Source organism: Ambystoma mexicanum, chromosome 5p (genome assembly GCF_040938575.1).
Source record: "Ambystoma mexicanum isolate Mex_15411 chromosome 5p, UKY_AmexF1_1, whole genome shotgun sequence".
Classification (NCBI taxonomy): domain Eukaryota; kingdom Metazoa; phylum Chordata; class Amphibia; order Caudata; family Ambystomatidae; genus Ambystoma; species Ambystoma mexicanum.
Window position 1 is genome coordinate 1,114,887,568 of NC_090930.1, and position 15,765 is coordinate 1,114,903,332.

The 15,765-nt window shown below is 50.0% G+C and overlaps 1 protein-coding gene across 5 annotated transcripts in view; it reads left to right on the top strand.

Moving 5' to 3' along the window:
- KIF13A (kinesin family member 13A) overlaps positions 1-15,765 on the top strand; it is a 2,203,773-nt gene that overhangs the window by 693,817 nt on the left and 1,494,191 nt on the right. For all 5 annotated transcript variants that reach the window (XM_069613597.1, XM_069613593.1, XM_069613596.1 and 2 more), the window contains one exon: positions 613-747. In XM_069613597.1, coding sequence (XP_069469698.1) covers positions 613-747 — 135 coding nt within the window. The remainder of the gene's footprint in view (positions 1-612; positions 748-15,765) is intronic.

The window sequence follows — 15,765 nt, forward strand, 5'->3', positions numbered from 1 at the left end:
CCTCACACCCCCGGCTGAGAGAGATACTCCTCCGCTCTCAGGGGTCAAAATTAAGATTGCAAAAGCAGGAGCTATACGCAGCTCCTGGGTATTCAATATTAACCAGTGACCAGGAGCTACCAATGGGGAACGAGGAGCTAGTGCATAACATTCCGCAAATCTAGCTTCCTCATAAGATACAACCATAACATTTTGACTGTTAATTATGACCCCTTATGTGCATTTATAAATTGTCCCAAACGCGGAGAGTTAAATTCACATAGATGTGTGTGTTTGGCATCAGTTGGCACTATGAGCCAAATGTAGCTCCTGGTAGTTGTTGGTTTCAAGTTAACCAGGCTCTTGTAGTATACAAGCAGGAGCTGAATAGCTCCCAGCTCTCCAGAATTACGAACTCTGCCTCTTTATGAGGCCAGATTATTGGACTTGTAACAGTGTCTTCAGAGGCCAGGTAGGAGGTTGGCATAAAATAACCTAAGCTGACAAACGTTTTCATGACATTGTGCATCCTGTGTGTTGCTGTATTTACGTGGGTGAGATGGAGAAACAACATTAATTGCATGCAGTTTTGATGTTTTTTTTAACCCTGTTTCTTCTCCATCTCCCCTCTAGGATATTGAATCCTTAATGTCAGAGGGAAACAAATCTCGAACTGTTGCTGCAACGAACATGAATGAGGAAAGCAGTCGATCGCATGCTGTGTTCAGCATCATTGTGACTCAGACTCTCTTCGATCATCAGTCTGGTGTAAGTAGGAGACTTAACGAACATGGGAGTAGTGCAATAACTGTTGATAGTCAAACGTCCCGTCCCCTTTCCTCCATCACTGTGGGTGTCGCCCCAACATGGGGACGGTACCGGAACCTTTGGCAGTGGAGAAATTAGCTTCCCCTTAAAATTTAGTATAGCGCGCCAGGGCGTCGCCTTGGGCATTGGTACGTTTCGCCGCCTCACCTCATTCCCTTTTTCTGCACGGACGGTGTCTGATCTGGCAGCCAGCGCAGATACTTTTTTAGCTTTCCGCTTGCTCCCAGTTTTGTTTTCCAATTCTTATTTTACTTCCCATCGGTGCCTCGCCTCACCCGGCGCATGTTGGCCGCAAGAGAATTTAAGAGATGTGCCTCTTGCGACTGCTCGTTCCTGGCCTCGGTCCTCCATGCACTCTGTATTGAGTGTTTGGGGCCCGACAACCACTGGGACTCCTGTGCGGCCTGCAGCTCTCTCGGTCACAGGTAATTGAAGAATAGTTTGTTTCAGTGGAGGGAGATCTTCCACACTTCTCCTCCGCCCACCTTAAGGACTTCGTCTGCAGGACCTCTCATCAGGACAAGGTAGGCCCTCTGTTGAGCACGACTCCACAGTGCAGCTACTCCTTCCCCAGGGTTCCCCCGGATCATGGTTACTCGGATTCAGGTTCTGGCAGCCCCATGGCCTAGGCTACAGCTCCCAAGCCGAGGGGCCCAGGGGCTCTTCCGGGGGGCAGTCTGGGCACAGACCTCAGGCCTTCTAGGCTACCGGCTCCCAAGCTGAGGGGTCAGGGACCCTACCGGGCTGCACTCGGAAGGACGAGCAGGCTCATCCTCTTCTTCTACCCTAGGGGTTAAGGGATCATTGAGTACCACCTCCAAGAGCCGGTGCTCGACTAGATCCGGCACGGCTACCGGTGCAGGTGCCAAGGGCTCCCAGCCTACCAGAGCTCACTCAGAGGCCGTGAACCAGGGTATTACGACTACCAGCCGTCTGGCTGAGGGCTCAGCGCCAACCAGCCGTCTGGCTGAGGGCTCAGCGCCTACTAGAGGGATCTCTGAGGTCGACTCCTCTGCTTCGGGTGCAAGACACAAGCTGTATCATCTCGTGTCTGAGGCTACTCTTGTCTCAGGTCCTCCATGCCCTCCCTCCCAGGGCATGGCACAAGGCTTCAAAATGTGGGAGAGGCATGTGGCACAGACTCCCAGGAATGCAGCCATCTTGGATCAGGCTCAGGGCCCGCCAGTGCTTTCGCCCATTGAGTGGGCTTTGCTGGATTATCCCAGCCCCTTTCCCTCAGGAAGTGGCAGCGTATCCTACAGTGCAAGGTTTTGGTCCCCTCAGGGGTACATCTACCCATCACAGCGGGTACAGCTACACTCACCAGGCGCCTCAGCATTTTGACTACCGACCTGGTGGCTAGTGATGAGCGCTTCTTCAAGCGATTCCTCCTGCTTAGGCCCTCCCCTCAAATGAAGGGGCTCCTGAAGGACATTGTGAAGGAAGCCATCCCCCAGGAGGCGCGCCCCGGCTCCTCCTCTGGGTACTTCCCCTGTGCCTGCAGCGCTCCTGGTGCTGGCCCCTCCACTGGTTCAGGCCTACCGGTCGTACTGACCCCTCCTCCTCCTCCTCCTGTACCACCAATGCCTCCCCCTCAACAGCTGTTGGAACTGTCTGCGGCTCCGGACCTGGGGTGTTGGACCCCTCTGGCACCTGGGTACCAGGGCCCGAATTACCCTCGGCCTGTGAAAAAGAGGGGGGACGATGGCGACGAGGATGGCGATGATGCCCAGGGCGATGAGCCCTCTTCAGCTGTTAAGGCCTTTCATGACCACCTCCAGGGCTTAGCAGAGGTCTTGGCGGTTCATCTTCCTGAGGAAGCCCCTCAGGAGTTGAGTGTGCTAGCAGAGGTCTTGGGGAAACGCACCACGTTCTGGTCTGGCATTCCCCTCCAGAAGGATGTTCTGCAGGTGAGGCAGAGGCTCTGGGAGAAGCCCATGGCCGACGCCCAGATGAACAAGAAGTTGGACAACAGGTTTAGGCTGACGGACGGGGAGCTAATCCTCCGTGCCTCCCACTCGCAGCCCTATTCATAAGTAGTGGCCGCGGCATCTTTGTATTGAAACCATCATCTTCGTCGTCTTCCTCCACAGGAGCCACCTACAGTTGCCTCTCCAAGGAGGACAAGTCCTTGAGTCCTTGGGAAAGTGCTGTTACTCCATCTCAGGACTGCATATGCGGCAGGCCAACGCGGACGCCTTCTTGGCTGCAGCTAACCAGAAGCTGTGGCAGGAGCTCTGGGAATTTCTACCTGACCTCCCTTCGGACAAACAAGCCTCCTTCAAGGCCGGTCTGGCAGATGCCTGGGACATTGTACAGGACCTCATGGAGCCTTCGGTCTCCCACATCGACACAGCCAGCAGAGGGCTGTGCCTTGGGGCCGAGATGAGAAGGACGGCATGGATGCACACCACAAAGTTTTCCTCTGACATGCAGGAGCGAATCCTGGATCTGCCCTTTGAGTGTGCTGACCTTTTTCATTTGTCCCCGATGACGAATTGACAAAGAAGAAAACCTCCACTCGAACCGCAAAGTCTTTGGCCATCCTGACAAAACCAGGTCAGAAATCCTTCAATCGATCCCAAGGTAGGACCGAGTTCAAACCCTGCGCTTTCTCCAGCTTCAAGGGGTTCAGGGACCCGTGGTACACGGAGGCCAGACAGGTTGCCCAGCAACAACAGAAGGAAGCAGCAGAGGACGTTGCATGGGTTTTTCCGCTCCCCCTCCTCTGTCTCCTCCTCTGACGCCTAGAAGCTGTGACGTCAGGGTCGGGGAACACCGCTCGCCTGGGGGGGGCCGTTTGGCTTTATTCCAGGACACCGGAAAGTGTCTTTTCAGCATCCTATGGATCCTATCCGTAGTGTCCATAGGCTTCAGTCTTTCTCTTCCTCTTCCCCTGCCTCTACCATCCTCTCTCCCTCTGCGTCAAATCAGGTACCCAGCTCTTTTGTTGGAGGTACTTTTGCTCTTGAAGGTGCAGTGGGCCTAGCCCTCAATTCTACTACAATATTTTACCTGAACAAGCAGGAGGGGGGGGGGGTTCACGCGTCCCCCCCCCTCCTCTGCATGGAGGCGGTTTCAATATTGGAATGGGCCCTTACAGAAAGGATTTGGATTTCAGCAGTCCACCTTCCAGGGGACAGCAATGCAGAAGCGTATTGGTCAAGTCGCTTGGGGTTCAACACCTATGAGTGGGAGTTGCATGATGACTCCTTGTTGCCCCTGTTCCAGCATTGGGGGTTCACAGACCTGGACTTGTTTGCATCTCCCCTGAATGCCAGGTGCCCCCGGTTTGCCTCCTGGGCAGGTCAGGGATCACTGGGAGACCCCTTCCAGGTCTGCTGGCACGGCTTCAGGCGTTACGCGTTGCCGCCCATCCAACTGTGCCAGCGGACCCTCCGCAAGTTCCGGGCTTCCATGGGTTGCAGCCTCATCCTGGTTGCCCCCCACTGGCCTCTGAAGCCCTGGTTTTCAGATCTGCTGCAGTTGTGCTCCTAGGGTCCCGTCCATCTTCCGAACCTCACCAGGGTTTTCCTGACTCAGCAGGGCGGGGCAGTGGAGCATTCAGACCCGGATAAACTGGCCGGGGCGGCCTAGTTCCTGATCAGCTGAGGCTTCAGCATGCTCAATTTTCAGATGACAACTGGGACATCATTCAGCAGGCCAGGAGGCTCGGTCCCAGTATAAAAGCAAAAGGACTAGGTTCTATGATTGGGCTTGTGACAAGGGTCTGGAGCCAGTCACCTGTCCCCTGGATGATGTACTGGCTTTTTCAGCACACGTCTCGTTCTGGAATTCAGATGCATACTTGCTGCATGTATTTGGCGGCCATCGGGGCTTAGAAGAATTCCCCTGAGCATGTTTTTTCAGCAGCCAACCCGGGGGTGTAGGCACACCTTAAAGGTTTGTCTAGGCTTTTTCCTCCAGTGCATAGGCTGCATCCGGTCTGGGACCTCAATCTGGTTCTTGCAGCTTTGCAGCGCAAACCTTTCGAGCTGATGGCCTCTGTGGACATCCGCTTTGTGACGCTAAAGATGGTTTTATTGGTGGCTCTTACCTCTGCACGCAGGGTTAGTGAGCTGCAGGTATTGTCTTCGTGCGAGCCCTTCACCACGATTCACGACGACAAGCTCATCTTGCGCACTCACCCAAACATCTTGCCCAAGGTGGTCTCGCTGTTCCATCTGAATCAAGAGATCTGCCTGCCAGTGTTCTTCCCAAACCCACGGTCAGAGGCAGAGAGGGCTCTACATTCCTTGGACCTCAAGAGGGTTCTCAAGTGTTCTCTTCTGGATGAAATCCTTCAGGAATTCTGAGGTATTGTGCGTGACTTTTGGGTTCTCCCCGGCTCTCGGGCTTCCAAGGCTTCCATCACCCTTTGGATTCTCCAGGCCATTTCGGAGGCCTACACTGCCATAGGCAAACCTGTTCCTGAGGAGATTCATGCCGGTGCGGTCTGAGCTAAGGCCACGGCCATCACGTTTCAGAGACCTGCTTCTTGTGATGTCAACAGCAAGGCGGCTCCTTGGACCATTTCGTCGGCCTTCTGTAAGCACTATTCGCTGGATACCAGCTCCAGCCGCGATGCAGAGTTTGGAGGTTCTGAAGAACCTTTTCGCTTCATCCTAGATATGAGGCAGGTTGTCACAGCTTCACCCTATGTTCTTGTTCGGTGGAATCATCCACAAGGATGGAGGAAAGGGGATGGGACGTATGAGTAATTAAAGTTACTCACTGTAGTGACTAGAGTACTCGTAGTCCATAGACCCTTTCCTCCATATGTCCCACCCACCTTCCCTCGCTAGTAGGCCATTGGTTTCTAGGTAATATGACTAGCCAGGTATCTAAGCGTCCGATGTTTTCAAAGGGGACTGAGGTGAGGCGCTGGAGGGCGGGCCCTCAGCGGGGATTCCCACACCGAGGCTGAGCACCCACGCGCCAAACTAAATTTGAAGGGGAAGCTCATTTTTTCACTGCCAAAGGTTCCGGTACCGTCCTCATGTTGGGGGACGCCCACAAGGATGGAGGAAAGGGGACTATGGCCTATGAGTACTCTAGTCACTATAGTGAGTAACTTTAATTTCACAGTGGAAATCAGCTTGGAAAGAGTGGACAAACTTTATTCCAGTTGTGAGTTTTTATATGTACTCAATGTATATAAAAACTCATCACGAGTCTGGCGGTAACCCTTAAATGCGGCGGTAGCGCTATTACCGCTGCATTTAAGGGTACGCCAGATCATGGCAAAATCCGCCGGCGGTAATAGCGTGAATTTTCCCCATTGGGCCCAATGGGAATGAGGAATTACTGAATGGGTCCAATGGGGAATGGGCAATAACCCTTCTGCCAAACCCGTGATCCAGCGCTAATAGCGCCGGGGGGGTTGGCGATAGGGTTATTCGCGCCAGCGCCAATAGCGCCGGCGTTACCGCCCAACTCGTGATGAGGCCCCAAGTCAGTGAAAATTCATTTTTAATTCATTTATTTCATTGAATCATGAGTTTGACAAAGGCTATCGGAATATATAAATGTTGTCCTAAAGTTTGAGCAGCAAATAAAAGTGTGGAATTGTTGCTGTGATATGAAGGAGATTGCCCTGATAATGCTATGTTTCACTTGGGTCTCAACCATTGCTGGTTTGAAAAGGGAAATTGCAATTCTTTTTTTTAATCCATTGTGTAATTTGCTCATACAAACCTATGCCTACAGTATTACCAAAACTATTCTGTGTGTTAGAGTAAATACTACTTGAAACCTTTCTGTGGCTACCACACCATGGGCTTTAAAGGCATACGTGTTCCAGGACCATGTTTACATGTTTGAGTGCACGGTACATAAAGCAGGTGCAGTTTCTGGTACAAATATTTCTTATGAGCCCGTCTTCTGGGGAGGAACTAAATGGAAAATGGTTCTACTTTTTCTTAGTAAGCAGAACTATTCCCTTACCGTTTATGTCATTAAAATACTGTTTCAGTATTGGGGGTGAATGGCCCTTTTTTCTTAAATTTTCCGTTTTTTTCTTCCTCAGTCTATTGCACACTTTTCCCTAGGGAGCTTCAGTTTGTCATGTTGCCCTGTGTTCCACCAACACACTCTGTGCCCGATTCTGAGCTTGTGATAAGTCGTGTGGAAAGCAGACATTCTTCCCTCCAGTTTCCAGCACCACCATTCTGATGTGGTTGGCAGGCTTGGAGGGGCAGTGTTGTGCTTTCCTGCAGCAAAAGCTGCGAAACTCTCATGTTGTGGGAGAAACATGTGCACCGGCAGCACTACAAGCATTTATTTAAAGACTGCCACTTTTCTAATTTGCGAAAGGTTCCTTAAGTTTCCAGCAATTTACAAAAGTGGTGCAGCAGTCTGGGAAATGCTGTTTCTAGAAAGGGAAAACATGTGCAGTGGAGGTGAATGGCACCTAAGAGGAGTCATATATTAATTCCTATCTTTTGACATGCAAAAGCAAGGCTTTGCCAGAAGAATCACATTGCAGTCTCCGTCTTGCATTCAGGATGGTTACCAGGGTCCTTGTCAAGCTGTAAATCGGGCATATGCAAAAGCCGAAGCGTTCATGTCCCTGCACCACATTTTTTCTTTAACAAAATATGTTGCTTTTAAGGAAAGTTTTCTTCCTTCGGGGAAGAACACTTTCCGATGTTTGCATGCACCTCAGAATCGGGCCCTCTGTGGGATACTGTAAGATGAAGAAAAATGTGTCCAGACTTTCATCTCTAGCTCAATTGGCTTTTGTACAGGTGTCTCTTTGATTGGACCACAGATACAAGGAGTAAATGGGGTAATTACTGTCACTAAAGTCTTCTGTACTTGCACAATTTATTTATAGACTCCTGGCAGGATATTAATGGCTGTAATTGACAGCTATCTCTCACTCGTCTTATTTGTAGGAGGATTCCCTGCTGTGAGAAACCTGATGGTATCCTCACACCTACTCCCGTTTGATCCTTTTCTCAGGTGCTCAGGGAAAGGCCATTGCTTTTGAATCCTTACCCTTGTGACGGAGATGCAAAGGAGGAACACCTGGGTGTAGGGTCCTTGGGAATTGGAGAGAGGCTATTTTCAGGTGAGTCATGGTATCCCCACTTTTCTAATGAGCACCAACCTTACCCCCGCCTTTTATAGGCTGTCGTAAACCACCTCCCCTCATTTTCCTACATTCAAATCACTATAGTACTGGGACGAGGAAGAGGTGACTAAGAGTAGTGAACACTAACATGTCATTTCACCACTCCTGTACCGAGAAAAGGGAGAGGCCTCAGAATTGTGTGGGCCAGGCAGGTCCCAATAACTATGCCCAGGCAGTTGAAATTGAGTCTTCACATCTGCAACCTGTTAACTGGTTGCAGGTGTGTAAAGGGAGACAAACAGCAACGAGAGGTAGCAGCTGGGCTGGAAAGAGCGCCCATCCAATGTGGAGCAGGCAACATATGGGCTGGTGAAAAGGATGCTATGGGAAGGGAAGCCAGCAGGATGCCGTGGCCATTGCAGGCTGCGAGAGGTTCTGAGGCTGAGCGAGGCCCATTGATGTGTGTTCCCCGTTGGGATTGGGGGATCAGAAAGACGCCGCTGACCGGTGCCGGAAAGATTGAAGAGAGCGAGCGCTGCTGCCCGGATCTCCTCCGGAGTAAGGGAGGAGCGAGCGAGAACCCAAGAGTGAAGCAGTGTACTCAGAGGAGCAGCTGCATAGCGGTGAGTGTCGCTCAGGCTGGGGCGCTCCAGGGGCAGAGAAGGACAGAAGACAAAAAATTGTAAATTGGAATGGACTGAACAAATGACTAAACAATTTGAGGACTTGAAAGAAGTTATTTTTACAGCCCCTGTTTTAGCAACTCAGAATTATACACAGAAGTTGTATTTATTTTCCCACTCTCATGGACGGCTCATGACAGCTGTATTGACCCAAAAGAGCACAATGGGCCACAAGCCATTGGCTTATTATATTGGGAAGCTTGATTCAGTCATGCAGGGACAGTTCGCGTGCGAACAAGCACTTGCAGCGGCTGCTTTTGCAATAGAGAAAAGTTCGACCATTGTCCTGGGGTGCTCCGTTGCCTTGTTTGTGGAACATTCACTATTCACCATTTTGGAAAGATCTAAATCGACTTTGACAACTCAGAGATCTGCATATGAGATTATAATATCCAAACCTCATATTCATATAGTCAGGTGTAGGACAGTGAATCCCAACACATTTTTGACAGAGGCTTCCACTGATGGTGACCTGGAAATGCCTGACTGTGCTACAAACGAGGGTGAAGAGCAGGGTAAATCTTAAGTTGGTGACAGTGCATTGACAGAAGGAGAGACACTATGGGCCTCATTACACGGTAGGCGGTGAGCCATGGCGCTATTAGCGCCATGGCTCATGCCAGTAAAATACCGGCACCGCCTTGGTGGAAAGGGGATTTACCGCCCCATTCCAAGGTTGGAGGGGCGATAAATCCCCCTTCCACCATTGTTTGGAGCTGTCGGAGGGGAAATGGAGTTACTCAAATGCCACAGAGTAATTCTTGGGGCCTCACCACCTTCACAGAGTTCTCCTGCCTCCGCAATATATCAGTTGGACTTGACGACTGCCACAGCAGAAGGCCATGATAAGGCTTCAATGAGTTCATCCAACAGCCTTGCATTCTGCTCTCCAAAACCCTCTTCTCTTCCACCAAGACAGACCCTCATGCATTGTTGTCGTGACATATGCTGAGTCTGAGTAGATGGTGACACACTGCCCTTCATAGGCCCTCAATGCCTCAATGGGAGCGACAAGTTCCACTGCCTGAGCTGAATAGTGCACAGGTAATCTTTTAATGTTCAGAACTTCATGCCCCCCCCCTTTACTGCGCAACACTGCCGCCCCTGTGTGCCTCCATCCCGTCTCCGGGTCAATGGCCGATGACCCATCAACATATAGGGCCTCATTACACGGATGGCGGAAAGGATTTACCGGTACCGGTAAAATACCGGTACGGTAAATCCTTACCGCCTTACTACGAGGTCCCTTTGCGGGTTGGGGGATTTAACGCCTGCTTTTTGCAGGCATTAAAATCCAACCCGCAAAGGGAACTCGGAGCTAATTACGGCACCGCAATTTGCGGTGCCGTAATTAGCACCTTCCCCATTCCCATTATGTCCTATGGGGCAAAAATGGGAATGGGGAAGGGCAATGAGGGAAGGGGGAATTACCGCCCCACCAACCTTGGAATAGGGTGGTAATTCCCCTTTCCTCCAAGGTGGTGCTGGTATTTTACTGGCATGGACCAAGGTGCTAATAGCACCTTGGTCCACCGCCGTCCATGAAATGAGGCCCTTTGTGTGCGCAAATAGGGTTCCAATACATCACAAGGCTGACATGGATTGCAACAATGGAGAAGCCATTGCGAATACATGGAGACATAGACTATGAACTTTGTTTTAGCAATGAAGGAACAGTTCCTGTTGGCGCAAATACACAATGCAACCACACTCTTTTGATCCCTGATATGCCGAAAGGTACGGCAGCGGTGATGGATTACTACGGGGTTTGTGGCCGACAAGCCTACTTGCACCTCCCATCCTCCTGGAGGGGCAAATGTTCACTGGCTACCCTGCACTCAGTGCTACTAGTAATCCCGGAAGAACACCTAAAGTACGAAGAAATGCCCATCAAGGTGCTAACAGTTACTCCAGCAACTAAAAAAGCAGAGCGAAACTTGCAGATCACACAAGAATTTGGTATGCTGCCAGAAAAAGGACGATGTCAAAAGCTGGGAAGAAAGAAAAGATCAAACTATGTCTCAAAGGACACTTCCGCGCTGCTCAGAGGAATACCTGATGAGTATCTACTTATTCGCTCAGCAGAGACTTTCTTTTCATCTTTTTTGGCTGCTGGGGTATAAGCAGCTGCCAACGCCAATTTGGTGCAGATGGTCCGATGGGAGCTAATCCAGCTGGCCAATGACACAGAAAATGGGTTCAATGCCATCAAAGTAGAGCTTCGTGCATTGAGACTCATGATGATGCAGAATCGCTACATGCTGGATTTGCTAACAGCCATGGAAGGAGGAGTGCGCACAAAATTGGGAAGCAGCTGCTGCGCATTTATACCCCCAGAGGATGCTTAGAATGGGTCACTATCCCACGTCATCGAGGCAGTGCACAATTTAGGTGTACAAATGAAGAAAGAAGATGGAGTTCAGAACACGGATTGGCTATTGCTTGCCTTTAATTGGGTCCCTTCATGGCTGGGGCAGCAGTAAAAAATACTGGTGCCTGTTATATTCTTCTTGGTCCTCTTCTGCACGTGCCAATTGGATCTCTGATGTTGTGTCAATATATGTCTGAATAGTGCAAAGATGATGGTATCAATTGGGGAATCTAAAACACCCTGCCATACAATAAACCGCGAAACTCAAACTAATATTTCTGGGGTTGTAGATATGTCGGGAGGGGATGAGTTAGTTAATGTAGAAGTAACGAAAGGAGGGAATGTTCAGAAGGAACTAGCGCCTTCCTTGATTCCCAGGCACTTTAGAATGAGGCAAGACTTATGTTGACTGCTTCTAGGCACTACAAGAGACCAGGGGGGAGGAAGGACACTGAGGAAGCTTTTACATGCAAATATAATCATGTATACACAGACATGGGTAGGCACTAAAAGAAGGAAGTTATTTAAATATAAGGTGCAAATAACTATTAGCTGAATACATTTGTAAATTTTAAATCCTATTTAGTTTTTGTCAAAGCAGGCTCTCTGCCAAAAGGAATGTGGCCTGCGCTAAAAATGGATCGCAGAGCTCATGCAGTGTAGCGTCACTGAGGATAGCTGTGGAGGAGCACACGAAGTAACTCAGCAGCAGTTTGCTGTCTGTCAAAGGTCCCAGGCAGGGTAAGGCTCATGCACACAATACAGAATTGTGTAAAACAAGGTTTTGAGGAGATTATAAGACCAAAAATAAATATCAGTTGAATTAATGAAATATGGGGAGGAGGAGGGGAACATTTTCTTATATATAAATGTTCATAATGTAGCCAAATGATGAAAAACATAAGCTACAGTGTATTATTGCATAGGCTAGCAATATATAAAGTAGCATGTCCTAAATCGCTGACACTGAAGACAGGAAGACTTTGGAGCATCGCTTGTATGGAAGCAGGATGATGTGGGATGGAGCCATGCCCATATCCACAGCTGCCACTCCAGCATGTTAAGAGTATATAAGGTACTGTCTGGCTCTAGTTTGGAGGAGTAAGGAACGGTGGAGGGACAGAAGGCCGTTCACGGAGCAGAGTTCTTTGCCCCATCCTCATTTCTGTAAAGAATACATTTGTTATCCTTGGAAGTTAGACTCCTGGCCGTAAATCCCTAGAGGGGTGTTCTTTACTCTTGTGTGAGCCTGATTAAGGGCACCCGTATAATTACGGATACCCCGGTAAATTGGGCTACCCTTACAAAATGTACTTTGTTCATCTGCTTTGTTTAACGGATCAACGTTCAAATGTTTCTAACTTTGTGGGACTCAAGTTCCTTTCTAAAACCCAGTACTACAAATATCAGTTGGATTTCTTGTTCCCCGATATTAGCCATGCATGGTCAATCAAACAGATGTCAATGGACAATGCTCTCGCTGCAAACGTCATAATGCAACTGTCTGAATGTCCATCTTCTGTTGCCATGAAAACATAAGGTTTCATAAAATCCATTGAAATTCTGAATAGACCTGATAGCCACTGACAGGCATGCATCAATAGCTGCCAACCTCCTTGGAATCGTCTTCCAACTTGGATTCCCGTTCCTCCTCCTCCTCACCTGAAATGCTGGTGCCACTGTGTGTTTCCTTCCTTCTTCCCCGTCTGCAGAAGTCCTTTTTTTTTTGTAGAGGTATGGTCTACCTTGGAGGGAAGCCACTATGCCTGCTTATGCCGACAGAGAGCATGTGGCCTCTTCCCCGAATCAACCAAGAGAGGGGAAAAAACCAGGAAAGGCATAAAAATAAATATATATCCGAGCGGTGCTGGTTTGTCCTTATCTTGATTGAAGATGCGAGAAGATATTCCCAGAAGATTCCTGAAGTAAGGCCAACACCTGAATAATCCTGGATGACAGTGTTCCGAATCAGATACTGAGCTGACAAGAGGAGATGCCAGGAACGTGCAGCAAAGGATATACTCCAGAGGGGAGATCTTGGTACCAGAGACAAAGCAAGTGACTGCCGGGAAGGATCTTGAGAAGCAGGTAAGTCCAGGTGGAGGCACAGGAGAGTACCAAGGGGAGTTGGAGCAGGAACGAAGGGGGGAAATAGAGAGCATGGTGACGGGAGAGTGAAAGAGCACACCTCTGGGAGCGAAACCAGGAAGCAGCAAAAAATCACGGGGAGAGGGGCGAAGAGAGAAATAAGGGCGCGCAGCGGCTCCGAGAGAGGAGGCGGAGCCCATCGCGAAGCGAGCAATGACAGCAGGTACAAGACCCTGGGGAGTAAAGCGAAGTACAGAGGAAATTGTTCGGAACGCCGAACACACGGAAAGCAAAACTTGCACCACACAATCAAGAAGGCAATGGGGTGCAATGCAAGGGCTGATGGATGGAAGCTGGCTAAGTAGCTTCGGCTTCCACCCGGGGGTAAAAGAGCTAGACCGCTGAAGGCGGTTCAGTGGAAAACATGGTGGCCGTTAATGGGAACGCAGCCTCCACCTTTTCTACAGGCACCAGTATGACAGTATGCCCTCTACCATCCAGGGGGCTACCCGGCTTACCCAGGTGCAACTGATGTAATCTTTTCACCAGCCTGGGAGCATGAACATGTGACCAAGGTGCCCACGAATTCTCAGCGCAGGGGGTAACCTTTCCAGCTCACCAGATATTCCAATCGTCCCCTCCTATAGCGGGAGTCGCAGATCTGGGACAGTTCATACTCGGCTGGGAGATTGAACCCCCGTCCGATGTCTGGGTATGGGTCGTGCTGCCTTGTCGAATACAACCGGGCAAAGGAGAGAGGCATGGAACACCGGATGAATTCGTCTCAAGGACTGGGGAAGCCTGAGTTTAAAGGCCACCGGGTTAATCTTGGACAGAACCGTAAAAGGTCCCAAAAACCTAGGGGACAACTTGGAGGGGCACACCCATCTAGGTAGAAATGTTGTGGAAAGCCAGACCTTAGACCCTGCTTCCCCGGGCATTCTTGGTGATGCCGATCAGCCTCGGTCTTGTATGTTCTTTGGCTGTCTCGAAGGAGCTGCTGGGTGATCCTATGAGCTGCAGAGCGGTTGGTAAGAGTGTATTCAATCGATGGTAGGTTAGAAGACACCTGTGGAACGGGAAGCAAGTTGCGGAGAAGTACAATAGAACAGGCTGATTTCTGTGGCAGAATGCTTGGTGTTATTGTAAGAGAATTCTGCTGTGGGTAGCAGAGTGAAAACAAGGGGGGGGGGTTTCTAGGTGTTTCTCTACTACTGACCTATATCCCGGGTTAGAGTCTCAACCAGAGTCTTATTTTTTTTTTAACATGTTTATTTTAAACCAGCACACAGATGACATTAACAACAGCCAATACAAGACAAAGCATTACCTCCAGTTCAAATTATGAGCATTCCCTAGGATCCTCCCCATACCTCACCAGCCCAGCCTTCAATAGGGTCTGGCTGGGAATAGGCAGGCACCAGGCGTTCGCAGTTTGTCTGAAGGGCCCTTGTGACCAGGGGCGTTTTGTGGGTTAGCACCGGGAAGTTCTGGCCATAGTCAAGAAATGGCGCCCAAATGTTCGAGAAGCGGTGAAGGCAGCCGGCTTTAGCTACAGTGATTTTCTCTGCTATCAGAATGTCCCATAGTTTTAGCCACCAAAGAGTTATCAAGGAGCCCTGAGCTGTCTTCCAGGTGCACGCTACCGTAATCTTTGCCGCCAGCAGGAGTTGTGTTAGGAGGGCAGCCATTCTGCCAGTTCTCGGGTAGATGCCCGGAATCGGGGCTCCCAAGACTACAGATTCGGGGGCTCTGGTTTTGAGACTCTTAATGGCCGCGTCAACCTTCTCGCCCGAGATTGGGGTCTCAAGGCTCTCCCTCACTGAGTCCATGATGCGGGGGAGATCAGCACTTCGTAGGTACTCCTGTTGTTGTTCTTCATTTCTCTGGGATGCCGACATTATTTCCATGAGGTGGGCGACTGCCAGTCGTAGCTTGTCTTGTTCTGCCAATTGGACTTTGCCTTGGGGGTCACGTAGGCCCAGGATGGTGTTCCTTTTCTTTGGCAAGCTTGTCAATTGACAGCTTGTTTGCCTTGTTACTTTTGGCATAGTATCCTTGCTTTGTTTTAGCAAGTAGATGCGCAGTGTCCTCTGCATAATGTGCCTCCAGCATTTTTCGGGCAACCTGTTGGGCCCGTTGGGATTTCGGGGACCAACCTTTGCATTTGTGGTCTGCATCAGCTTCATGGACCTTGTTCTAAAGGTCTGTGTGGAGTTGCTGCCTGCGTTTGTGGAAGGCAGCTCCGTGAGCGATCAGTTCTTCTCACACCACCGCCTTCATTACATCCCAGGTGTTAGCTGGGGACGTATCCTTGTTTAGCTTCTCCTTAAAGAAGTTCCTAATTGTCTTGGCTATGGAGTCTCTTAAAGACATGTCATTTAGAACAGGGTCATATAGGTTCCAGGGGGTCGGGGTGGAGGGTCGGGGGTCATGAGCTCTAAGCGTCAGGACCACTGGAGCGTGATTGGAAAGCACCCTGGGGCCAATGATGACGTCATTGGTGAAAGCCAAGATTTGAGGGGAGGCTAGAAGGAGGTCAACCTGGGAGAGTTCTTTGCACATACAAGTATAAGGAGAAGTCTCTTTCATTAGGGTGAATCACTCTCCATGTGTCCACCACATCCAGGGTTCAGAATAGGTGGAGAAGGGCTGCCGCCTTCCTAAAGTCTCTGGGGGTCGGAGAATGCGATCTGTCCTTGAGCGGGTCAGGGACCCCGTTAAAGTCTCCACCAATG